This window comes from Rhamphochromis sp. 'chilingali' (genome assembly GCF_963969265.1).
Source record: "Rhamphochromis sp. 'chilingali' genome assembly, chromosome: 22".
Taxonomy (NCBI): domain Eukaryota; kingdom Metazoa; phylum Chordata; class Actinopteri; order Cichliformes; family Cichlidae; genus Rhamphochromis; species Rhamphochromis sp. 'chilingali'.
In genome coordinates, this window is record NC_137950.1 from 30,910,507 (window position 1) to 30,935,506 (window position 25,000).

Below are 25,000 nucleotides of genomic sequence, written 5' to 3' on the forward strand. Positions count from 1 at the left end.
CGTTATCAAACTCGGCAATGCTTCGGCAGCTGGACATCAGGCACCAGAAGAAAAAGGTAGTTACAAAGTTTAATGAGTTTGTATTCACTTGCCTGAAATGGGGCCATATGTAATAGTCTGATATTTAATAATATACTGCAGGGCTCGCAAAATCGCTAGCCCGATGTCCTGGGGCTAGCGATTTTTCCAGGCTACCAAAATCTATCTCTGCCCTGCCCGTCGGGCTATCGTAGGAAGGAAAAATATATGTCAATGCTTTTGCATTCTTTCGGAAATGTAGCTGGGTAATTATGTCATTGGCATCGGTGAGCCACTGTCAATATGTGACATATTGAAATCGCGTTTGAATTTGCGCTTGTTTTTTTGCTTTCACTTTGCAATTATGTGTTATGCAACTGTGTATAGAGAGCGACAGCACTGATCTGTGAGTGATGATAATTTGTGCACCAATTCCTCTGACATCGTCTTATTAATCGTTAGCTTACTATGCAAACATGACAAGTGAAATCTCCCGCAGCTTAAACATGTGAGAGGTTGATCGCGCAGAGAATCGCTGAGCTTATGTGAGTGCGTGTGTAAAAGTAGCAGTATATATATTTTAGTTCTGCTGAGCCAAATAAGACAGGTCAGGGTGAAGAAGTGACAGCCAAAGAAAAGCTTACCACAAAACGGAAAAGTTATGACAAATCAGACTATAAGGCAAAAAGAAAGTGCAGCTTTATGGTTTCATGGACAAAATAATTTCTGTGGCTGCAATGACGAGCTAAATAACCAGGGCTGCACATAAGTGGTCCGCAGGTGCGCATTCGCTGTCAAAATAAAAGACACGCACAAGATAAGAAGTTGCAACGCGTGTTTGCGTACATAGGATTTTCTGGAGGAGGACAGACATTTGTTTAGAACTCTTAAAGATGTCGAAGACGCTCCTTTAAGCAATTACTTTGGTTTTCCTCCACCTCCAAAGAAATGTCAGAAGGAGTCCGAACCACAAAAGAAGCACGTATTCTCGGAAAAGTATAAAAAAAAGTATACAAAATTAACCCTTATGTTTGCCTAACTACAACAATTTTGTCTATGAAAGCATTCTGTGTAGGGGTTTGGATAGTGTTCTGCTGTCTGCATCTCAGTATTATTAGTTATCACTTGCTGTTGTTTATGGTATCTAATATTTATATTTCAGAGCTATGGCCCAGCAGCATGACCATTTCAACAAAGATGTTATACTACTTCCAACTCCATCATGGGGAGTAGTGTGCAAACAAGGTTCAAAATTATGGTTACACAAACATGGGCACATCCTCAGTGCTTTTGAATTCCAGAAGACCTGGGACAACCAAACTGTCGTGAAACACATCAAGGAAAGCTTTGGTGAACGCATTCCAGAGGATGTCAGGTAAAATACTATTGTTTATTGTTACTGTGTGTATTCATGTAATGACTTGTACTTAAAGATAATATACCAAAGTAAAGAAGTTTAAAATATTATTCATCATTATAAAAACATATGACTATACCAGTAGAATTTAAGTCATAAAAGCATACACACAAACAGAACAGAACAGTATATAATAAAATATTTAACTAATACTTAAAATGTTTAACTAATTAGCAATTGCTGTTGTCCCTATTTATTTTTTGTAGCCTCGAGTTTCTAATGGCTTGTGGCAATAAGCTGGTGTCTCCAAAGCTCCAAGTTGGTCAGGAGCTGAATGGGATGCTGATCCTAAAGGTTTTTAAAACCAAAGCCCTCTATGTAAGGCCATCAAGGACACTTTTAGTAAGTTACTAAAAGAATGAAAAGTAATCATGATTTGGGAAAAAACATGTCAACAATTGGGCTTCTAGCAAAATAGAATATATTTATTTAAAACAAGTGTTTGGGAGCAATCAATATGGATATTTCTTATTTTAATCTTTTTAAGATAAGCTATAATTACTTGCTTTTGATATATGTTTTTGGTCTTTTTCTGTTGAAGAGTGAATCAGATGAAGACAAAGATCCTTCCCACATCAGCTCCAAATCAGCATTAAGCAGTTGTGCAACTGATAAGGACAGTGACAATGATTGTTTTGAAGTTGATAGTTCAAAAATCCAACAAGACATGAGCAGCCAAGTCACTACAAGGTTAAGAAGTCATGTTAAAGGTGATAACCCTGGCACTAGCAGTGATGAAGAAGATGATACTGGGACCAACTGTATTCGAAGGAGTGTTGGTAAAAGGCAACGGGCAAAGCAAGGAAGTGATGGGAACAGCATTTGTGATGAAGGCTACATGGCAAGAAGTGATGACAAACCTAGCACAAGCAGTCACAGCAGAGATTTCAATGCAAGAAGTGAAGACATCCCTGCCATGAGCGTTAATGATGAAGATTATTCTTCATATTTAACTCTCGTGGCATCGCTTTCTGGCGATTCTTCAGATGATGAGGATTTAAATCAAGCTATAATTGCGAGCTTGGAGAATCAGATGTGAGTAACAAACATACAGAATTTGAGTTTGAGACATAATTTGGGCTTTCCAGAATTGTCAAATCAATATAAACCTTTAAAGCTTTAACTCTCTATGATCAGTGTGACACATATTCTCAAATTCTGTAACATGACTACATGGCTGATATATTTTATTTTCTGTTTTATTTTATTTTTTTAGTGCAGAAAAAGTCCCTGTTCAAGAGATACTGCTGGAACTATCAAGCAAAATTAGCACAAAACAGCAGTGCAAATTTAATATAAATCGCTCTGCTGTGTGGGAGGGAGCCTTGCGTGGTTTTCAAAGGCTATCTTATGATCCCAACTTGATGATCTGTGTGAAATTCTCAGATGATATGGGGAAAAATGAGGAAGGGGTTGATTTAGGTGGGCCAAGGAGGGAATTCTTGAGACTATTGATGGACACCATTGCCAGGTCAGCCATGTTTGAGGGGAAAGAAAACTGCAAGAACTTGGCTCTTGACAGTACTGGTAATTACCTATTTTTCTAAGATTAATAGTGGGAACTGTTTAACTGATATTTATTTTTACAGGCAACATTACTGACAATTTTGCTTTTCCTTTTATTCTGTTGCTTTGCAGCTCTCAGAGGGGACTGGTACTACATCTCTGGCAGAGCCATTGCAGTGAGCTTGGTACATGGTGGTCCACCACCTAACTTTCTGTCACCAACAGTATTTTCCCTTCTGGTTTGAAATTCAGCAAATCCAGCCCTGGAAGACATAGCTGACCTGGAACTCTTTGAAAAAGTCCGAAAGGTCTCTATATGTTTATTTTATAAATCTTATAGTGAATTGAAAATAGTTTGTGTTCCAGTTTTCTTTTGCAGGGAATGTTTATCCGGATCAGTCTGGCCATTGCTGAATGCCAAGTTTTTATATTTTGCTGCTATATTAAACTAAGATTCAGTAGATAAGGGTAGACGAAAGAGTATATTTTATCATTTTTTTAAGCACATTGTAAACATATTAAAAAAATATGTGTAGTCATTTGACTTTCAATGTACGCGCGGGCATATTGTGATTGTGTAGACCACTGGTGGCTGGGTTCCTTCTAATAGGTTATAAGACTACTGAGTAACTTCCATAACAAGCCCTTCCTCTGCTCTTTGTGATGCTAGATATCTCAAAGTACAACCCTTGAGGACCTTGAAAAGTCAAAAGAACCTCTGCTTGATTACTTGGCCAATGCAGGATGCCTGAGGCCTATGCGTTCACTAAGAGACAGGGATCTGCTGGTACATGATATTGTCATGTTTCAGGTCATCCACAGGGTTCAAGGTCCATTTCAAAGGTATTTTGGTATTCTGTGTTTTTCAGATTAATTAAAATGTGATAAAAATCTTACCTATTAATCAAAATGGCCAGTTAATAACCTAGTATAACTGATTGTGCCAAATTGATAATATACAATTAACTTAGAAGCATGAAATTGCAGAATTATTGAATAAAATTTCTTTGTGCTGTTTATCCAGATTTTGTGAAGGTCTGAAAACTCTTGGGGTTCTCGAGAAAATGAGGAGGCATCCAGACAGTTTTCGCCCTCTGTTCTGCTATGAGCCACATATGCTGACTGCTGACCAGGTGGATGATCTTTTCAACATTCATCTATCTCCAGAAGGAAGCAACAGAAGAGCTGCTGAGGAGATGGTTGTTACCTTCTGGAGAGACTATCTCCAAGATGCAGAAGGTAATTGTCACTTTAGTGCACAATAAATAGATGTAACGATTTATAGGTTAGCTTTTCTGAAATCTTTATTTTAAATAACATACTCATATAACAATAACACCACATTACCCTCTTGGTTGTAGTAACATTTTTACATAGTTCTTTGAGACTATTGAAAGATGAAAAGCATGCTCTATAGTCATTGCAATAACAGTCATTAAGATTCTTGCTTTAGATTTGTACTCACTGACAATTTATGTTGGCCAAATGAAATAACCTTTTAACACTTTTTTCCTTCTCTGTTTTATGCAGAAGAAGAAGGACCTTCCAAATTACAGAAGATATTGGCCTTTGCAACTGGAGCAACTGTGGTGCCACCTATTGGCTTTTCCCCAGCACCCTCGATTGAGTTCATTCATAGAGGAGACGGTGACTTCTCTTCTACACCAATTTTCCCTCTTGCCAACACGTGTGTTAACTGCATTAGGCTGCCACTGCATGTTTCATACCAGCTGTTCAAGGAGAAGTTTGATTTTGCATTAGGTAACACTTACGGTTTTGGCAGGGTATGAACACATTATGCTGGAGGAGTTTGCGTGTTTCTCTTTTGTATTGGTCTCTCTTTTGATTCAAAGTGAGTATTGAGTATTAACTTGTTAAGGTTTTAATATTTCCAAATTTACCTGCCTCAGTCAAATTGATGTTTTAAGACATCAATTTGACAAGAAGTGATTGTTCTTCAGGATTCATACAGGTAGATACCAATTGTTTAACAGCACGTCAGAAGTTAATTTAGATTGTTGAGTTTGAATATACAAAATTTGTGTCACTTTACTCATTTCATGTGTATGTCCATCGGTTTTTGATTTGGTTGTCTTTGTGTCTGTTTATTCTTCTGCCTGTGTCAGTTTCTGTTTGACAACAGAGCTGTCATTTTATCATTTTAAAGAAAATGGTTTCAATATGTTAGTTTCGATCACATATGTTTTCTGAAATGTTTTTTTTATATATCTTTTTTTTATTTTTTGCAAAATATTTTATTTAATGTAGAAGGTGTAAAAGTGAAGAAAACACATCTATTCCATGATTTCCATCATTTTCTAATGGATTCACTTGTTGAATTATGTTCATTGCAGTCTCATTTATGTTGATGTCAATAGCTGGAATATTGACATTATTGTTTGTTTGAAGTTCTGGTAATGGCTCTTCTTCATCAACGCCATAATAGTTATCAACATGAAAAATGTCATTTATAAACGACAGGATTCCCACATTGTTTATGACACCTGTATGCCACAGCTGAAGAGGGGTCTGTCCTCCTTGTGTAGAGAGACCATGGTTGTTCCACTGATTGACAAATTCTGTTAATGCTCTTTCAATCCTTGGCAAATAAACATAATGCAGACAAAAAAGATGTAGCTCATTCAGTGAATCCAACATACCCTGTTCTTCCATAAAGTTAAAGATATTTATAAAGTGTCTTGATACAACTCTGTTGAGTTCTGCCCACAGTCTTTCAATTCTTTGGTTATGTACTGAAACACCTGTAATAACACTGCCTACTCCTCTTCTCTGTAACATAAAACGAGCAACCTGTATATTTTCCATACCATGATCACACCTGACCCTTAAGGGCAAACCAAAGTTTTGTATTCCTTCCAAAAATAATGACAAGACACTTGAGGCTCTGTTATTGGATAAGCAACGTAAGTATATGATAGTTCGGCTGAAGCCATCAACACAGCCATGCAGGACCATCTAATCAACTTGTGGTTGCCGTCAAAATGCCTGTTGAGAGATCAGAAAGCATTACTACAGTTCCATATGTTTGTTCATATTATTTAGTAGTGAATTCCTGACTCTGTACTTAAACAAAAACTAGAGGTTTCATTTTGTACATTTACTTCAACAACAGCACACCTCTCTCTCTCACACACACACACACACGTGCACACACATACACACAGTGGCATAAAATGTCTTTTTCCACACTACGTTTACCTGGCACAATTGATGTTAGAGATTAAAATTGTGATGTGAAATAAAGGATTAAACAACTCAACAGTATATACATTAGACAACATCTAAATTGATGTACTATGAATCCCCCAAATATTTAACATACTTATATCAATTTCAGTTTTTTTGGTTATTGTTATTTTTTTATTATTATTATCTTATGCTGATCATATAGATTAACTTCAGTAATGTTTTGAATGAAGGACCATTAATTTTGATGTATTGTGTTAATACTTTTAAACACAAGGCCTGATCATTTGTTTCAAACCAGTGAACTTACCATAAGTGGTTGGGGGCCTGAACACTATAGATCCTTCGCCTTATCGCATGACGACGTCTAAATGCACGTCCAATAGGATCCACTTCCTGTAGACTTTGTCTGACCCTCCAACGTTGAACTCTTAAGCCACGAGATCTCAGACTTCCAAGAATGTATACTTCCCCTGCATTTGGAGTGTTCTGTAGGATATCCGTCACAAGGCCATTCAGTTCTTGATTTGAAATATCCACATAGCTTAATGGCTCAACTCCCAAAGTTTGTCTGTGTCTGTACAGGGTTCTTCGACTTATTCCAAAGCATGATGCAATTCTCTGCCATGTCATACCAATGGAAACAAAGTGAGAAATCTGTTCAGCAGATATAGTGTATCGTGGCCGACCTGGATGACCACTCAAGGTGGTTGGGGGTAACAATCTGTGGGTCACATAAGCAGATCTCTGTCTAGCATCATATTCATGTAGCAAGCTGCAAAAGCATCTATACAAGGATTGTAGTAGGTTGGAGGCAACCCTATTATTGGGATCATATCGAGATACAGCAGCAAGAAATTCTGATAGAGTTCGTGTATGATCATCTAGCTCTCTATAAAGCCGCTCTTGTCTGATATTGTCCGAATTTTCATTTTGGAGCGCCCCAATACATTGCAGAGCACAAGTAAAAAATCTTTCAACATCTTCTTCATTGGTTCTCACCTCAAAAAACAAAGAAAGTATGTAAAAAATGACAAGGATCTGATGTAATTTCATTGTAGATGAGGTACTGTCAGACACAGTCTTTCCAGATTATACGGGCAGCTAGCATAGCCAGGATGCCCCGACTTGTTGCAATAGGCTGCTATCCTACAACAATGTTTGGATAGTCACTGATGAAGGCAAAAGATTTTTCAATTATACCTCTAACAGACTGTTGTAGATATCACCGCGGTGTTAGCTGTGCATTAATGTGTTATTTGTTTTTCCTCACCTTCCTGTGCAGCTAAAATGCCTTCCTGTTCAATTGAAATCCTCTTGGTTTTCATTAGTGTGTGTGAGAGCGTTTCAGTATTGTGTGTGAGAGCGTTTCAGTAGTGTGTGTGAGAGCATTTCAGTAGTGTGTGTGAGAGCGTTTCAGTAGTGTGTGTGAGAGCGTTTCAGTAGTGTGTGTGAGAGCATTTCAGTAGTGTGTGTGAGAGCGTTTCAGTAGTGTGTGTGAGAGCTAAAATTTCAGTAGTGTGTGTGAGAGCGTTTCAGTAGTGTGTGTGAGAGCTAAAATTTCAGTAGTGTGTGTGAGAGCGTTTCAGTAGTGTGTGTGAGAGCTAAAATTTCAGTAGTGTGTGTGAGAGCGTTTCAGTAGTGTGTGTGAGAGCTAAAATTTCAGTAGTGTGTGTGAGAGCGTTTCAGTAGTGTGTGTGAGAGCGTTTCAGTAGTGTGTGTGAGAGCTAAAATTTCAGTTGTGTGTGTGAGAGCGTTTCAGTAGTGTGTGTGAGAGCGTTTCAGTAGTGTGTGTGAGAGCATTTCAGTAGTGTGTGTGAGAGCGTTTCAGTAGTGTGTGTGAGAGCATTTCAGTAGTGTGTGTGAGAGCTAAAATTTCAGTAGTGTGTGTGAGAGCTAAAATTTCAGTAGTGTGTGTGAGAGCGTTTCAGTAGTGTGTGTGAGAGCGTTTCAGTTGTGTGTGTGAGAGCTAAAATTTCAGTAGTGTGTGTGAGAGCGTTTCAGTAGTGTGTGTGAGAGCGTTTCAGTAGTGTGTGTGAGAGCGTTTCAGTAGTGTGTGTGAGAGCTAAAATTTCAGTAGTGTGTGTGAGAGCGTTTCAGTAGTGTGTGTGAGAGCTAAAATTTCAGTAGTGTGTGTGAGAGCGTTTCAGTAGTGTGTGTGAGAGCGTTTCAGTAGTGTGTGTGAGAGCGTTTCAGTAGTGTGTGTGAGAGCTAAAATTTCAGTAGTGTGTGTGAGAGCGTTTCAGTAGTGTGTGTGAGAGCGTTTCAGTAGTGTGTGTGAGAGCGTTTCAGTAGTGTGTGTGAGAGCTAAAATTTCAGTAGTGTGTGTGAGAGCGTTTCAGTAGTGTGTGTGAGAGCGTTTCAGTAGTGTGTGTGAGAGCGTTTCAGTAGTGTGTGTGAGAGCGTTTCAGTAGTGTGTGTGAGAGCGTTTCAGTAGTGTGTGTGAGAGCGTTTCAGTTGTGTGTGTGAGAGCGTTTCAGTTGTGTGTGTGAGAGCGTTTCAGTAGTGTGTGTGAGAGCGTTTCAGTTGTGTGTGTGAGAGCGTTTCAGTAGTGTGTGTGAGAGCGTTTCAGTAGTGTGTGTGAGAGCGTTTCAGTAGTGTGTGTGAGAGCGTTTCAGTAGTGTGCGTGAGAGCTAAAATTTCAGTAGTGTGTGTGAGAGCGTTTCAGTAGTGTGTGTGAGAGCGTTTCAGTAGTGTGTGTGAGAGCGTTTCAGTAGTGTGTGTGAGAGCGTTTCAGTTGTGTGTGTGAGAGCGTTTCAGTTGTGTGTGTGAGAGCGTTTCAGTTGTGTGTGTGAGAGCGTTTCAGTTGTGCGTGAGAGCGTTTCAGTAGTGTGTGTGTGAGAGCGTTTCAGTTGTGTGTGTGAGAGCGTTTCAGTTGTGTGTGTGAGAGCGTTTCAGTAGTGTGTGTGAGAGCGTTTCAGTAGTGTGTGTGAGAGCGTTTCAGTAGTGTGTGTGTGAGCGTTTCAGTAGTGTGTGTGAGAGCGTTTCAGTTGTGTGTGTGAGAGCGTTTCAGTTGTGTGTGTGAGAGCGTTTCAGTTGTGTGTGTGAGAGCGTTTCAGTTGTGTGTGTGAGAGCGTTTCAGTTATGTGTGTGAGAGCGTTTCAGTTGTGTGTGTGAGAGCATTTCAGTTATGTGTGTGAGAGCGTTTCAGTAGTGTGTGTGTGAGCGTTTCAGTAGTGTGTGTGAGAGCGTTTCAGTTATGTGTGTGAGAGCGTTTCAGTTGTGTGTGTGAGAGCGTTTCAGTTATGTGTGTGAGAGCGTTTCAGTAGTGTGTGTGTGAGCGTTTCAGTAGTGTGTGTGAGAGCGTTTCAGTAGTGTGTGTGAGAGCGTTTCAGTAGTGTGTGTGAGAGCATTTCAGTTGTGTGTGTGAGAGCATTTCAGTAGTGTGTGTGAGAGCGTTTCAGTAGTGTGTGTGAGAGCGTTTCAGTAGTGTGTGTGAGAGCTAAAATTTCAGTAGTGTGTGTGAGAGCTAAAATTTCAGTAGTGTGTGTGAGAGCTAAAATTTCAGTAGTGTGTGTGAGAGCGTTTCAGTTGTGTGTGTGAGAGCATTTCAGTAGTGTGTGTGAGAGCGTTTCAGTAGTGTGTGTGAGAGCTAAAATTTCAGTAGTGTGTGTGAGAGCGTTTCAGTAGTGTGTGTGAGAGCATTTCAGTAGTGTGTGTGAGAGCGTTTCAGTAGTGTGTGTGAGAGCTAAAATTTCAGTAGTGTGTGTGAGAGCTAAAATTTCAGTAGTGTGTGTGAGAGCTAAAATTTCAGTAGTGTGTGTGAGAGCTAAAATTTCAGTAGTGTGTGTGAGAGCTAAAATTTCAGTTGTGTGTGTGAGAGCGTTTCAGTAGTGTGTGTGAGAGCTAAAATTTCAGTAGTGTGTGTGAGAGCTAAAATTTCAGTAGTGTGTGTGAGAGCGTTTCAGTAGTGTGTGTGAGAGCGTTTCAGTAGTGTGTGTGAGAGCGTTTCAGTAGTGTGTGTGAGAGCGTTTCAGTAGTGTGTGTGAGAGCGTTTCAGTAGTGTGTGTGAGAGCGTTTCAGTAGTGTGTGTGAGAGCGTTTCAGTAGTGTGTGTGAGAGCATTTCAGTAGTGTGTGTGAGAGCGTTTCAGTTGTGTGTGTGAGAGCGTTTCAGTAGTGTGTGTGAGAGCATTTCAGTAGTGTGTGTGAGAGCATTTCAGTAGTGTGTGTGAGAGCGTTTCAGTTGTGTGTGTGAGAGCGTTTCAGTAGTGTGTGTGAGAGCTAAAATTTCAGTAGTGTGTGTGAGAGCTAAAATTTCAGTAGTGTGTGTGAGAGCGTTTCAGTTGTGTGTGTGAGAGCATTTCAGTAGTGTGTGTGAGAGCGTTTCAGTAGTGTGTGTGAGAGCTAAAATTTCAGTAGTGTGTGTGAGAGCTAAAATTTCAGTATTGTGTGTGAGAGCTAAAATTTCAGTAGTGTGTGTGAGAGCGTTTCAGTAGTGTGTGTGAGAGCATTTCAGTAGTGTGTGTGAGAGCGTTTCAGTAGTGTGTGTGAGAGCTAAAATTTCAGTAGTGTGTGTGAGAGCTAAAATTTCAGTAGTGTGTGTGAGAGCGTTTCAGTAGTGTGTGTGAGAGCGTTTCAGTTGTGTGTGTGAGAGCGTTTCAGTTGTGTGTGTGAGAGCGTTTCAGTTGTGTGTGTGAGAGCGTTTCAGTTGTGTGTGTGAGAGCGTTTCAGTTGTGTGTGTGAGAGCGTTTCAGTAGTGTGTGTGAGAGCGTTTCAGTAGTGTGCGTGAGAGCTAAAATTTCAGTAGTGTGTGTGAGAGCGTTTCAGTTGTGTGTGTGAGAGCGTTTCAGTTGTGTGTGTGAGAGCGTTTCAGTTGTGTGTGTGAGAGCGTTTCAGTAGTGTGTGTGAGAGCGTTTCAGTAGTGTGTGTGAGAGCGTTTCAGTAGTGTGTGTGAGAGCGTTTCAGTAGTGTGTGTGAGAGCTAAAATTTCAGTAGTGTGTGTGAGAGCGTTTCAGTAGTGTGTGTGAGAGCGTTTCAGTTGTGTGTGTGAGAGCGTTTCAGTAGTGTGTGTGAGAGCGTTTCAGTTGTGTGTGTGAGAGCGTTTCAGTTGTGTGTGTGTGAGCGTTTCAGTAGTGTGTGTGAGAGCGTTTCAGTTGTGTGTGTGTGAGCGTTTCAGTAGTGTGTGTGAGAGCTAAAATTTCAGTAGTGTGTGTGAGAGCGTTTCAGTAGTGTGTGTGAGAGCGTTTCAGTTGTGTGTGTGTGAGCGTTTCAGTAGTGTGTGTGAGAGCTAAAATTTCAGTTGTGTGTGTGAGAGCGTTTCAGTTGTGTGTGTGAGAGCGTTTCAGTAGTGTGTGTGAGAGCTAAAATTTCAGTAGTGTGTGTGAGAGCGTTTCAGTAGTGTGTGTGAGAGCGTTTCAGTTGTGTGTGTGAGAGCGTTTCAGTTGTGTGTGTGTGAGCGTTTCAGTAGTGTGTGTGAGAGCGTTTCAGTAGTGTGTGTGAGAGCGTTTCAGTAGTGTGTGTGAGAGCGTTTCAGTAGTGTGTGTGAGAGCGTTTCAGTAGTGTGTGTGAGAGCGTTTCAGTAGTGTGTGTGAGAGCGTTTCAGTAGTGTGTGTGAGAGCGTTTCAGTAGTGTGTGTGAGAGCGTTTCAGTTGTGTGTGTGAGAGCGTTTCAGTAGTGTGTGTGTGAGCATTTCAGTAGTGTGTGTGAGAGCGTTTCAGTAGTGTGTGTGAGAGCGTTTCAGTTGTGTGTGTGTGAGCATTTCAGTTGTGTGTGTGAGAGCGTTTCAGTTGTGTGTGTGTGAGCATTTCAGTAGTGTGTGTGAGAGCGTTTCAGTTGTGTGTGTGAGAGCGTTTCAGTTGTGTGTGTGAGAGCGTTTCAGTAGTGTGTGTGAGAGCGTTTCAGTAGTGTGTGTGAGAGCGTTTCAGTTGTGTGTGTGTGAGCGTTTCAGTTGTGTGTGTGAGAGCGTTTCAGTAGTGTGCGTGAGAGCGTTTCAGTTGTGTGTGTGAGAGCGTTTCAGTAGTGTGTGTGAGAGCGTTTCAGTTGTGTGTGTGAGAGCGTTTCAGTAGTGTGTGTGAGAGCGTTTCAGTAGTGTGTGTGAGAGCGTTTCAGTAGTGTGTGTGAGAGCTAAAATTTCAGTAGTGTGTGTGAGAGCGTTTCAGTTGTGTGTGTGAGAGCGTTTCAGTAGTGTGTGTGAGAGCGTTTCAGTTGTGTGTGTGAGAGCTAAAATTTCAGTAGTGTGTGTGAGAGCGTTTCAGTTGTGTGTGTGTGAGCGTTTCAGTTGTGTGTGTGAGAGCGTTTCAGTAGTGTGTGTGTGAGCGTTTCAGTTGTGTGTGTGAGAGCGTTTCAGTAGTGTGTGTGAGAGCGTTTCAGTAGTGTGTGTGAGAGCGTTTCAGTTGTGTGTGTGTGAGCGTTTCAGTTGTGTGTGTGAGAGCGTTTCAGTAGTGTGTGTGTGAGCGTTTCAGTTGTGTGTGTGAGAGCGTTTCAGTAGTGTGTGTGAGAGCGTTTCAGTTGTGTGTGTGAGAGCGTTTCAGTTGTGTGTGTGAGAGCGTTTCAGTAGTGTGTGTGAGAGCGTTTCAGTTGTGTGTGTGTGAGCGTTTCAGTTGTGTGTGTGAGAGCGTTTCAGTAGTGTGTGTGTGAGCGTTTCAGTTGTGTGTGTGAGAGCGTTTCAGTAGTGTGTGTGTGAGCGTTTCAGTTGTGTGTGAGAGAGCGTTTCAGTAATAATGTCCCTTACGGCACCTCATACAGAGCTGGGCTGTTCTTCAGACCTGCAGGTTGTTGTCGACCCGCAGCTCCTGAGAGCTGCAACGATCATGTTTTATGTAGCGCGCTGCTAAAGGTCGCTGTGGTTTAATTAAAGCTTAATCGCTGATCCCGGCGCTCTGAACCACAGAACAACCCAACGACACATCTGCCAGCAGCTGGTTTACAAATCAGTTATTAACCAATTAGCAGTGATTACTGATGGGGCCACAGGCTGCTAACAGTAACAACGATCAGCAGCACGATGGAGCCGTTTCTTTGGTACTTTCTGTTTATGCATAAACGATTTCTTTATGTGAAGAGTTTCTGGAAGTGTTTCACCAGGAAGAGCCGACCGACACTCCGTCAGTCTTCTGAAAGCCTCTGTTGGCTTTTTCACATCTGAGTTGTTGAGTGAACGCCGCTGCAGGAGGACGTGCTTCAGGTCTCGACTCTTTTAGTGGCACAAACGTCTGTTTTCTGCGTCGCACGCCACGAAAACCCAAAACGCCCACATCTGACCCGAGCGACCTCCTGACAAGCCGCGTTGACGGGACGACGGCTCGCCTGTAAATGAGGTTTCTGTCAGACTGAAAGGTCAAGCGGGCACACTCCATCAGACGTGACAGCTGATAAAGACGTGGAGGTAAGACCGAGGAGTCTCCCGGCTCGTGGAGCTGTAATTGGCCTCGTCGCTTGGAGTGCTCGCACAGATGAAGCACAGCACTCGACACGCTTTCAACCTTTCGAAGTGACGGCCCGGCGGGACGGATTTCGTTTCAGGTGGTTGTGACACAGATTTACAACATGAAGTCTGACACGTTTAAAGACCAACACTCGGACGCTGTGTGTGCTGCGGTCTGGCTTCAGGGCCGAACCTGCCTGATGTGGCGTACTCACAGTGCGGGCTCTCCTTGCCGCCGGCTTTCAGCAGCAGCTTGGCGATGGGCGTGTTGTTGGTCATGATGGCGATGTCGAGCGGCGTCAGGCCCTGGCTGTTGGGAGTGTTCAGGTCCAGCTCCTCGGCCGAACACTGGTACAGAAGGATCTGCACGGCGTCCAGGTCCTGCTGCTCCACCGCCTCGAAGATGCAGTCGCTGCCCTGCATCGTCTGAAAGTGAGAACCAGCATTTTACCAGTCTGGACACGTGGTCACGTGACTTTATGACACAAACCAAAGGTGAAGATCATACAAACCTGGAGCCAAAACAAGCAAAACAACAGGAAGCTAAACAACAACCATCGAACGGCAGCGTTTCCTGATCCACAGTCGGAGCTTCCTGATGGTTCATGAGCCCACAGTGTCTGAAACACCGAGCTCTCTGGGCGCTCGCTTTACACCAATCATGTCATTAAGCAGCCGCCAGATGTTCCAGCAGCTGCTTGACATCTTTAAAGAACAGATAACATTTCTCAGTTTCCACGTGTCACGAGTTTAAAAAACGCCGCTGCTCGGATCATCTGTACGTCTCCCACCGCGCTGCTTCATCCCCCTCAGACCTCACGTGCAGCATCCTTTCAGGCGCCGCGGGGACATCACCGCGTGAAACGGACACGTATGACATGTGTGCACGATCATGTGGTTACCATGGGAACAGGCGTGCAGGAGTTTCGTCAGTGAGACGAGCCGTCCTCAGGATTCCTGATCTCTCCACGTTTGTGCCGAGACACTGTGTGTGTGACTGTGAGTCTGTCGGTGAACTCAGGTCACATGACACTTTATTCAAAGAGGAAGCAGCTGAAAACGACCTTTTTGCTGACGTGGAGATGAGATGATTTGAGTCACTTTCACTCTTTAATCTGCTGATTCTGAGGCTGCGTCCACACGTACACGGGTATTTTTGAAAACGGAAAATCTCCGTTTTCATTTTCAAAAATAACCCCGTCCACATGTAAAGGCAGAAATGAAGGAAAATGCTGCTAGGAACATGCCAAAGCAACAGGTGGCGATATATTCTTAACCGTGTAGAAATGTTGGCCAATCAGAAGTCTAGAAGCCTCGGTGGGAAAAAGTAAGCAAAGCTGGGGCATAGAAGCAGAACCGAGTCGTATGTGTGGAGGGACAGTAACTGTGTGTATATGTAAGCATTTAAACACTGCAGAGAGTAACAGTAACAGTATTGTAGAAATTCATTCACCGAAACAATAACGTGGCGCACAGTGTGATGTCAAAAAAAGCGCACACCTTTGACGCTGAGTTTTCCTCGTCCACACGTAAATGCAAAACCAGAGTTTTCAAAAATATCCACCCTGGCAGGCGTTTTTAGAAATCTCCGTTTTCAGTGACCGAAAACGCCGTTTACGTGTGGACAGAAGGTGCAAACGCATTGAAAAATCTGCGTTTTCTAAAATACCTGGGTACGTGTGGACGTAGTCTGCTGACTCGCTCGAGCGTCGGCTCAGCGTCTCTGAAACGAGCCGCCTGTTCTCACTGAGCTCACAAACAGCGAGTGAAACCGTGGCGACCTGAGATCTGCCATCGGTGACAGGATTCAACCAGCAATGAAAAGTCTGGATTCTGACGAGCTGTCAAAAACTGACCAGCAGAAACTAAAATAGAGCAGTTATCATGTATTATTATCATACTTAGTCACACTGAACTGGATTATTTTGTTATTATTTTAATTTAATCTTTTGTAAACAGCAAAAGAAGAATTTTATTATTCAGGGAAAAATGTTTCTTTACTGACCAAACTTCAAACTTTACTTTAAATACTTCAGAATTTTACATACTTGTACTTTATACTTTGTACTCAACAGTAATCACACTTTATTTCATTATAAGACTGGTAGACATAAAAAATACTGTAATATAATGTAACATGAATGACTGTAACTAATGATTAATTAGTCCGTTCATTTATAAATGCACTGTAATTTAAAACAATCACGCCAGAATATTAAAACTTTACTTATTTATGGGTTTTATAGTTAAACATTCCTGTAATTATTATTATAAATATACTGTATTTGCCATATATTATAATCACATCGTCATATTACACTCATCATACTGCAGTGTAATTACACTACAGTATGTCAGTTACAATGTAACTGCAGTGAAATTACAGACCCAGCCTCATGCTCTCATGTTTAACTAAAGTTAAACTAATTCTTCATAAACTGTATTAAACTAATTTATTAACGTCACAATGTAATTATAAAAATGTAATAATAATATTTATATAAACAGAATATTTCACTGTATTTAATTACAAATAATGTAAATACAATATTTATAATTACACTATAATTATTTATTGCAACTCTGTACTAAGATGTTTATGTGTTTTTCATTTATTATCACTACACTTTATATTACACTAATTATACGATAGTTACACTAATGTATTGTAATTACACAGTAATCTATTTATAATTGTGGCATAACCAAAGTTGTATTCAGTGTATTTGCACTACGTTTCTCGATGTTTCAGTTTAACCTGAATGAGAGAGAGACCACATGTCAAACCCGAGTGTTGGAAACGACTTTTTGAATGTTTCCTCCTCACAGAGTAAAGAAGCAGCGAGGAGGAAGCTGATGAAATGGGAACAAAGTGTTTCTCTGCTCAGGCTGGAAACGGCTCCTCCTTCGCTTGTCTCTGTAGACGTGACGGCAGCGAGCGGAAACTTTTTGTTCTTTGTCAGGCTGACAGAGGGCGGCAGCGACCATCCACAGCGTGGCGGCTGCTTTCAGGTTTATCACAAAGCGTGTGAACAGAGAAACATCCTGCAGGCCGCTGCGTGGCTGTTATTGCTGAGGGCGGCGCCGCGCTGAGCTATGCCTCCTGAAACCACAAAGCCTTTAACAGAACACAGAGCCGGGTGGTGCAGGTGGAGCTGCAGACCATCAGACGCGACGTGGGCCCTGGTTCAAAGTTGGATCAGGCTTCTGGATTTAGAAACAGCTTTGAGGTTTTGAAGTGGCGACATCACCAGTGTCGGTTTGGGCTCACTTCAGTTCTGTTAGTGATGTTTCCACCTCTCTTTGACTGGATTCAGTCACCTGTGACTGGGTTTGGAGGTGTTTCCTGGACACTCGCCTGGTGGACCAGTCACAGTTTTTCAGTCCGTGTCGGTGTCTTTAGGATTAAGATCAATGGTTGTGGTTTTAAACTAGATCACGATCGTGAAACACTTGTTGTGTGGACTGAAAGTGTCTCATGTAGTCCTGGAGGTTTGCTTTCCTGCTGCCGAACGACTCTGAACAATCTGCAGCAGAGGTTCAACTTCTAAGAACTAAAGACAGTTTCAGGTGCAGCCCTTGCACAGCAGTTTGGGAACGAGCTTCCGTCATCCTGGATTCAGACGGTTTTGTTTGTTTCTACTTGTTACTCTGAACCTGGTGTTGTGTTTACACCAGAGATGGGTTTGAACTTGTTTGGTATGGTTTACTATCTCGACTGGTTCAGCTGATACTAATTTACAGCTCAGATTTGGGACGTCCTTGAGAACTCGCCACAGCTGTTCTGTGGACACTGGACTCCCATTGGATGGTTTTTGGACTTTGTTGGGGTTGGTTATTATCTTTGTTTTGGAGAACCTTACCCTGGTGTGTGTTTTGTGGATTTGTCTCCCTCCATCTGCTGCAGGTCTTTGTGAGTTTGGGCTCCTGCAGAATGAACACGGGGACCTTTGGATGGTGGAGATTTGGACTGTGAGCCTAAACGTGAGCAGAGTTCTGCAGATCGACTCGTACTCGCTGTGCTTGGAGGCTTTTGTTTCCTCCCCCGTCTGCCTCTTTGTTTCATGTCTGCTGCTGTGGCTGGTTTGTAAATGTCAGCAGGCTGGCAGAGAGAGTGCGCGTGCAACATGACATGTAACACTTGTCACACATGATGAGTCGCCGCAACCAAATGTTTCGCAGGGCAGCAGGAAGGCGGCGACGATGGCAGCAGACAGAGACGAGCCTGAGAAAAGATGGCGTGTTGCTACAAACCAAAGACGGCGTCCACAGTGTCCTCGAGTGAGGCACGTAACTCCACGTTCTCAGTTCACCGAACTCTGCAGCCGTGGACTGACAAACAGTCTGTCTTTACGATGCTGGTCTGAGATCAGATGAAAGATGCGACAGTCGAGAGCAGAGGCTCTGACGACATCGCCGGTAACAGAATTAGCGAAGCGCGTTTCTCGATCCTTCTGTCAGAGACGGGGTTTCCCCCGTCAGGCCAGCCATCGCCACGGCAACATTAGCACAAGAAAAAAGCATCACATGAACATGTGGAGAGTTTATCACAGCTTCATGATCAGGATACAGGAGTTTTTTAAAGACTCGATCTGAGCGAATACCTGAACATCAGTGCCTGCACGCTCTCTGTGTTACTGTAGCGTAACAGCGCTGTGACACCTGTGCTACCTGTAATTCGGTGCTATGTAAATAAAACTGAACACATTAATGATGATTAAAACACCTTTATTCATGTTTTTGTGCCGTATGTTAGTGTTTTTATTCAGAAAACAGTTTCCAGCTGCTGAAATGTGAAGCTTGTTTGCTGTGTGAGCATAAAGCACGTCTGCAAACAGACTCAGCCATGCGGTGACAGGATAGTTTCACTGCTGACTTTCACACTCATCCCAAGACGTAAAGAGACTTCCTGTTTGCTGCATTGATGAAGACTGGATGAGTTTCTGCTAATTAGGACACAAATTAAAGCTGGAGGCTGACTAAGAGGACGCATTAGTCAGTGCGCCCCAGGGTGGCTGTAGCTACAATGTAGCTGCCATCACCAGTGTGTGAATGTGTGGATGACTGTGTAAAGCACTATACAAATACAGGCCATTTACCATTTACCATTAGCTTAAATGGATTTTTGAGCGATGAACTGTCAGAGTAACATCGGCCTCGTGCGGCTCTTTGTGTTCAAACCCCGCAGGATTCATGTCCAGCGTCTGTGCTGCAGTTAAAACAAACCTGCCGTGTTAACTAAGTAAAGTGATGCAGTGACCGAGGCGCGCCTGAACTCACCGAGGCTTTACGGAGCCGATCCGTCTTGCCAAAGAAGTAGGCATCTTCGAAGGAGGAGGTGCTTCCTCGCAGCTTCTCCGACAGGTTCCTGTAGAGGCGCTTGGCGGCATTGGGGGAGGCCGGCCCGCCGGGGCACTTCCTGGTCTGGGACAACTGTAGGTTCTGCATCTGCTGCGTCATAACACCCGGGAGGCGTCTGCTGGGATGGAAATGCAAAGATCGACGTTAGCTGTTGGGATAAAGCATCGGATACAGACAAACAGGGATCACATGTGTCATCAAATGTTAATTACAGCTTTGGCATCCTCATAGAACCAGAGTTATGCTGAGCAACCACTGCTTACTCTGGACCCGTTACCATCACAGTCGCTGGAGGATCCTTTACATCAGTAATGCTGACAGACTAGATCCTAAAGCAGCTGCCAAAACCACCAATCAGAACCTCTGAGGACGTCCACAGTTTTACAGCACGCGGCAAAAGTCGAGGCAATAAACATGTCTGTGAAGGTTCTCAGTCATCCAGGTCATCGTAGTCAAAGGAGCTTGCAAAGAAAAGCGTCTGGACTTCTTTAAGTTGCTTGAAGACGTTTCACCTCTCATCCGAGAAGCTTCTTCAGTTCTAAGGTCAAATGGTGGAGAGTCCCAGATATAAACCTAGTGGGAGTTTCCCCCCACAGAGGGACAAAAGGACCCCCTGATGATCCTCTAATCACATGAGCCAAGGTGGGAAACTGGGTGTGGGTCCCAATCAGCCAGAGTTTCGGGTGTGTTCATTGTGAAACCTGGCCCCACCTTATCATGCGAATTCCTGAGGTCAGATGGCCCAGGATGTGAGTGGGCGTTAAGGCGTCTGGGAAGGGATCTCAAAACTGGATTATAGATGGCAGAGAGTTGGTGTCGTAAACCCCGCCTCTGTTAAAAGATGGTCGCTCACAGTGGACATAGATGGCTTCTTTCACTCCTCTTTCAAACCATCTGTCCTCTCTGTCCAAAATGTGAACATTGGCATCCTCAAAGAGTGACCTTTGACCTTTAGATGCAGATGGACTGCTGAGTCTTGTCCTGTGGAGGTGGCTCTTCTGTGTTGTGCCATGCGCTTGTGAAGTGGCTGTTTGGTCTCTCCAATGTAGAGGTCTGGGCATTCCTCGCTGCACTGTACAGCATACACCACATTGTTAAGTCTGTGTTTTGGCGTTTTGTCTTTCGGGTGAACCAGTTCACTGCGCACATTAACGCTGTGGATAAAAACATCAAGTTCACCAGGGAAGACACAAAGGACAACTGTTTGCCTTTCCTGGACTGCGCTGTGCACATTGAAGAGAACGGCAACCTCAACATTGAAGTTTACCGGAAGCCCACACACACGGACCAGTACCTCCTCTTTGACTCCCATCACCCTCTGGAACACAAACTTGGAGTAATTAGGACCCTACACCACCGGGCAGAACATGTTCCCTCTAAGCCTGAAGGAAAAAGAAGGAACACACACATGTAAAGGAAGCACTCAAAACGTGCGGCTATCCTAAATGGGCGTTCTTAAAGTCAGCAAAGAGGCACAGAAAAGAAGACCAGACACCAGCGAGGGAGGATAAGAAGGACAGACGCAACAACATTGTCACCCCCTATGTAGCCGGCGTATCAGAGAAACTCAGGAGAGTTTTCTCCAAGCATGACATCCCGGTGTATTTCAGACCCAGCAACACGCTCAGACAGAAACTGGTTCACCCGAAAGACAAAACGCCAAAACACAAACTTAACAATGTGGTGTATGCTGTACAGTGCAGCGAGGAATGCCCAGACCTCTACATTGGAGAGACCAAACAGCCACTTCACAAGCGCATGGTACAACACAGAAGAGCCACCTCCACAGGACAAGACTCAGCAGTCCATCTGCATCTTAAGGATAAAGGACACTCTTTGAGGATGCCAATGTTCACATTTTGGACAGAGAGGACAGATGGTTTGAAAGAGGAGTGAAAGAACCATCTATGTCCACTGTGAGCGACCATCTTTGAACAGAGGCGGGGTTTACGACACCAACTGTCTGCCATCTATAATCCAGTTTTGAGATCCCTTCCCAGACGCCTTAACGCCCACTCACATCCTGGGCCATCTGACCTCAGGAATTCACATGATAAGGTGGGGCCAGGTTTCACAATGAACACACCTGAAACTCTGGCTGATTGGGACCCACACCCAGTTTCACACCTTGGCTCAGGCGATTCCCTCCCCATCTCCAGCTGCCTCCCTCTTCCCGCTCCTCCACAACCACCCACACATGCAGGGCCTTGGAGTGGGGGTATGTCACCAGGGTGCAGAGGAGGCTACCCCCCCCCCCCCCCCCCCCCCCCCTGTCCCCTTCTGGCTGCCTCTGCCTCAATTTTATCCCACAACTTAGACATTCACATTATTCACACTCTCATTACACATACATATAGGATCTTGGGGGTGGGCACAATCACGGAGTCCAAATCACCATCAGGGTGTACACCTCACCCCTGACGTCGTTGCCCACCTCTCAATTTTAAATACATGTAGTCATTGAGGGCTAGCAGGAGGGACCATGCGCTTACCTGCTGCTCTCTGGCACGTAGCTCCATGCCCTCCTGGGTTTTAATTGCACCTTAGAACACATATGCATCAACACTACAATGAGCGGGTGGAGGGAGGTTTGGAGTCTTCTCCCACCCCCATTCTCTGCGGCCTGCTGGAGCGGGAGGGCTAGTAGGAGGAGTTGGCCGTCCGACTGCGGTCTGGGGTGTGGGGCCTCCCTGCTGCTGCGGAGTCGGGGTGGTCTGCCTCTCCCCACCGCAGGGAAAAGGGTAACACCACCTGGGTCTGGGTGCAATTCCCCCCTCCAGGGGCAAGGGTACCTAGACCCGGTTTGTAGAGTACGCTTGGGGAGTGTGATCGTGTGTACAGCGTCTCTTTATGTCTGTCTCCACGTTGGTTGAGTGTGGAGTGAGTGCATATGAGAGCATGAGGGTGGGAATGGATGTTTGTGTCTGTGTGTGCCTGTATGTCTGTGTCTATATGTCAGGTTGGGTATCAGACGCCACCTCTCTGGGGACACCTCAGGCCCTCCAAGGTTTGGAGGCCTATCTCCACCCACCACCACTTCCCCTGCCGGTGGCGGACTCCCTCAGGTGTCGGTGTGTTGGTGGTTCTTTGTGTCTGGGGGTGGGCGTCCGGGTACACACCGGCTCACTCCTTGGCGGCCGCTTGTCGGGGCCTGGGGCCTGGGGCTCGCTCGGGCCCCTTTGGAGGTGGGGTGCCCCCGGCCTCTCGGCCTGGGGCTCGGTCACTCAGGCACAGCTGGGGGCCGGCGGAGCTCACGGGCGCGTCACTGCAACTCCCCCTGACTTCTGCTCCGCGGCTGCTGGGCGAGCCCTCATCTGGGACTCTCCTCAGCTCTTACTGGAACAGTGGCGCGGCTGCCCCTCTGTTGGTCTTCCTTGGTCTCTTGTGTTCTGGGGGCCTCTGGATGTCTGGAGTTTTGATCTCCTCCATACCCGCTTCACACCCTGGAGGACGGGGCTGTGGCCCCCCCACACTCCCTAGCAGATCATTACATGGAGAAACCTTTGGAATGCAAGCATGCTGATCCACACAGGTATGCACACATGGGTATTCACAGACGCGGACTAAAGCTTTCTTGGCTGCTGCCTCAAAGCACACTGTGCGCTGTCTATCTTGCGTGCTGCACAATATCGTTTATTATTTAGTAAATATTGATATCTATGACTAGCTAGTTTATTGTGATGGTGCTTTGTTTTCTCTATTATTATGTTACTCTTTGTTGTTTGCTGTCTCCTCTGTTTGTTTTTTTTGTTTGTTTTTTTTTTTTTTTCTCCGTACAGGTGACCCAGGAGTTCTTTTTTTTTTTTTTCTCTCTCTTCCCCCCCCTTCTCACCGTCTCTTCTCCCCTTTGGTTTTCTTTCTTTCTCTCCCCCTCTTTCTCTCATTCATTCCCCCTGTCCTATTTATTAAAAAAAAAAAAAAAAAAAAAAATGACAAAGGATGAACTGAAGCTCTGCCATCACGTAATGTCGCATACTGCTGTTTCTGATGTCATTTAAAAAAAAAAAAAAAAAAAAAAAAAAAAAAAAAGAACTGAAGAAGCTTCTTGGATGAGAGGTGAAACGTCTTCAAGCAACTTAAAGAAGTCCAGACGCTTTTCTTTGCAAGCTCCTTTGAGGCAATAAACACGTTTGTTTATCTCAGGTGAAAATAATCCACAGACTCTTCCATTAAGTCTCAAACATGATTCAATTCATTAAAATAACTGTCTGTTACTCGAATCTCCATCTTTGACCAGAAAACTGTCAAATTATATTTCCCACAAATGAGCCAGGAGGAGCTGGTGTGAGCTTGTCGTGGAGCTGGTCAGGAAGCATAAAGAGTCAAACTTGATTAAAGATAATGAATATTCAGCCTTTATAAAAGGCTGCAGCATGTATAAAGTTTCAACCTGTCAGTGGTCCTGCTCTGCTTGAAACCCCTTCAGCCGTCGCATTGTCAAAAAAATCCATTCAGTTTTTGATCAGGCAGCTAAACGGCTTCCCGTCGCCTCCGGCCCTCGCTCGCTCTCCGCATTACGCCGGGATAAGTTCAACATGTCACTGAAACGAGGAGACTGTCAAACGGCTCCTGCAGGGAACTAAAGAAGAAAAAGCTGCTCTCGCTGCTCAGCCTGAATGGAAAAGAGAAGCACGTTGAGTCCTGTCAGGGTTGAGCAGCAGGCTCCGCTCAGGCCCAGAAACTCGGCGTTTACCTGTTTGTGCTTTTGCCTTTTTTTCTTTTGCATCACTTTGCTCTCTGCACGCAAAACAACAACAACATTTTTTAAACAGGAAACATTCAGAGCTGCTTTAACTCACAGATTCAACACAGTACTGGAAACATTCCTTTTGGTCCATGGTTACATGACATCATCGCGACATCAGCTGCAGATTTGTCAGCTGCATCCATGAGGACAGTCCCGTTCCTCCACCTCCCAGAGCTGTTGGACCCGTGACTGTGGAGGCCGTCTGAGGGCAGTGGACTCGTCTCCATAAAGCAGAGATGAGCTCCTGCTGGAGACACTGTGGTCGACGGACCTGGTCAGCAGCAACCGCTGACACGGGCAGGATGGACCCGTGCCACCAATGTCCACCAGCCGACGCTCATCGGACCAGGAAGTGTTTCTCCACCTTCCGGTGTCCGGGTTTGTGAGTCTGTGTGAATCGTAGGCTCAGCTTCCTGTTCTCACCGACAGGAGTGACCTCTGACCGTGCTGCTGCTACCTGGAACTTTTCTTTGTAGACTCAGAGGTGGTTGGTGGGAAAATCCCAGTTGTGCTGTGTTCAGAGTCCCTGATTCAGAGACTGATGCTGCCTTGTGATTGGCTGATTATTGTTTGAGCAGGTGTACCTAATGAAGTGGCTGGATAGTAAATGATGTAAAAGCAGAAAGTAACACCCCCACTCAGCCCATGTGCATGAGTCTGACAGAGCTGCATGATGTGACGCCTCCAGCTGCTCCAGATGTTTGCTGTAACACTTTTCCAGTCGTTATCATCATAATGATTCTGTGACGTCAGCTCGCTCTGTCCGCCGTTTGATGCATATTTAAGCTCAGCGTCGCCTCGTCACAAGCTTTTCTCTTATTACTGCCTGACTCTTCTTCTTCACACCTGCAGCGAGGCGCCCCCGGCTGGTACCCAATGAAAGCTGCCGCTTTGCCCAACCATCGTGGCCTCAGTCCAGTAAGACCTCGCTGAGCCGCCACGCTGTGGCTGATTGGCTCACTTACTCCGCACCGTGTGTGTCACAATCATCACATCAGAGGGAAAATGGGCTTCGGCGGCTCTGTGTCTGAAACCAGAGCTTAATTTGCTCGCAGGATGGCGAGGACGGTCGTTTAGAATAGCAGGTAATCAGTCCGCTAATGAATTCGCCATAAAAACCTGCTGTTAGCAAAATGACTCATGATTTAATCCTGCAGCCTCGAACACAAAGGAAGGGAGACTGGATTAAAAAATACATCTCATTTTCAAACCTCTAAAACATGAAGAGCTGAACGCTAAACTGTGGGGAAAGCAGAGGCAAACATCACGTATTTAACACGATTCAGTGTGGCGGCATTTAGAGCAACAACTTTCATCAGGATGTGGGAAGCACAGAAATCATTCAGGAGCAGATGATACAAACAAGCGCCCATCCTAACA

The 25,000-nt window shown here is 44.3% G+C and overlaps 2 protein-coding genes across 8 annotated transcripts in view; one reads left to right on the forward strand and one right to left on the reverse strand.

The window, feature by feature from the left end:
• ankfn1a (ankyrin repeat and fibronectin type III domain containing 1a) overlaps positions 1-25,000 on the reverse strand; it is a 106,127-nt gene that overhangs the window by 37,115 nt on the left and 44,012 nt on the right. For 3 of the 5 annotated variants that reach the window (XM_080873259.1, XM_080873258.1, XM_080873262.1), the window contains exons 8-9: positions 18,793-18,991; positions 13,728-13,938 (exon numbers count right to left, since the gene is read on the reverse strand). In XM_080873259.1, the coding sequence (XP_080729385.1) occupies positions 13,728-13,938; positions 18,793-18,991 (410 nt within the window). Of the gene's footprint in view, positions 1-13,727; positions 13,939-18,792; positions 18,992-23,263; positions 23,288-25,000 lie in introns of those variants that run through there. The other 2 variants (XM_080873261.1, XM_080873260.1) reach the window with 2 other exon arrangements.
• LOC308390901 (uncharacterized protein) lies at positions 1,634-5,942 on the forward strand. Of its 3 annotated transcripts, XM_080873264.1 has the most exons (7): positions 1,634-1,777; positions 1,977-2,470; positions 2,652-2,962; positions 3,074-3,249; positions 3,612-3,784; positions 3,966-4,180; positions 4,472-5,942. In XM_080873264.1, exons 1-4 carry the CDS (start codon positions 1,655-1,657, stop codon positions 3,184-3,186), a joined length of 1,041 nt encoding a protein of 346 aa, XP_080729390.1. In that variant the 5' UTR covers positions 1,634-1,654; the 3' UTR covers positions 3,187-3,249; positions 3,612-3,784; positions 3,966-4,180; positions 4,472-5,942. The 3 variants fall into 3 exon arrangements, with proteins under 3 accessions (XP_080729390.1, XP_080729389.1, XP_080729391.1); XM_080873263.1 differs by having other exon boundaries at positions 3,966-5,942; XM_080873265.1 differs by having other exon boundaries at positions 1,646-1,753; positions 3,966-5,942.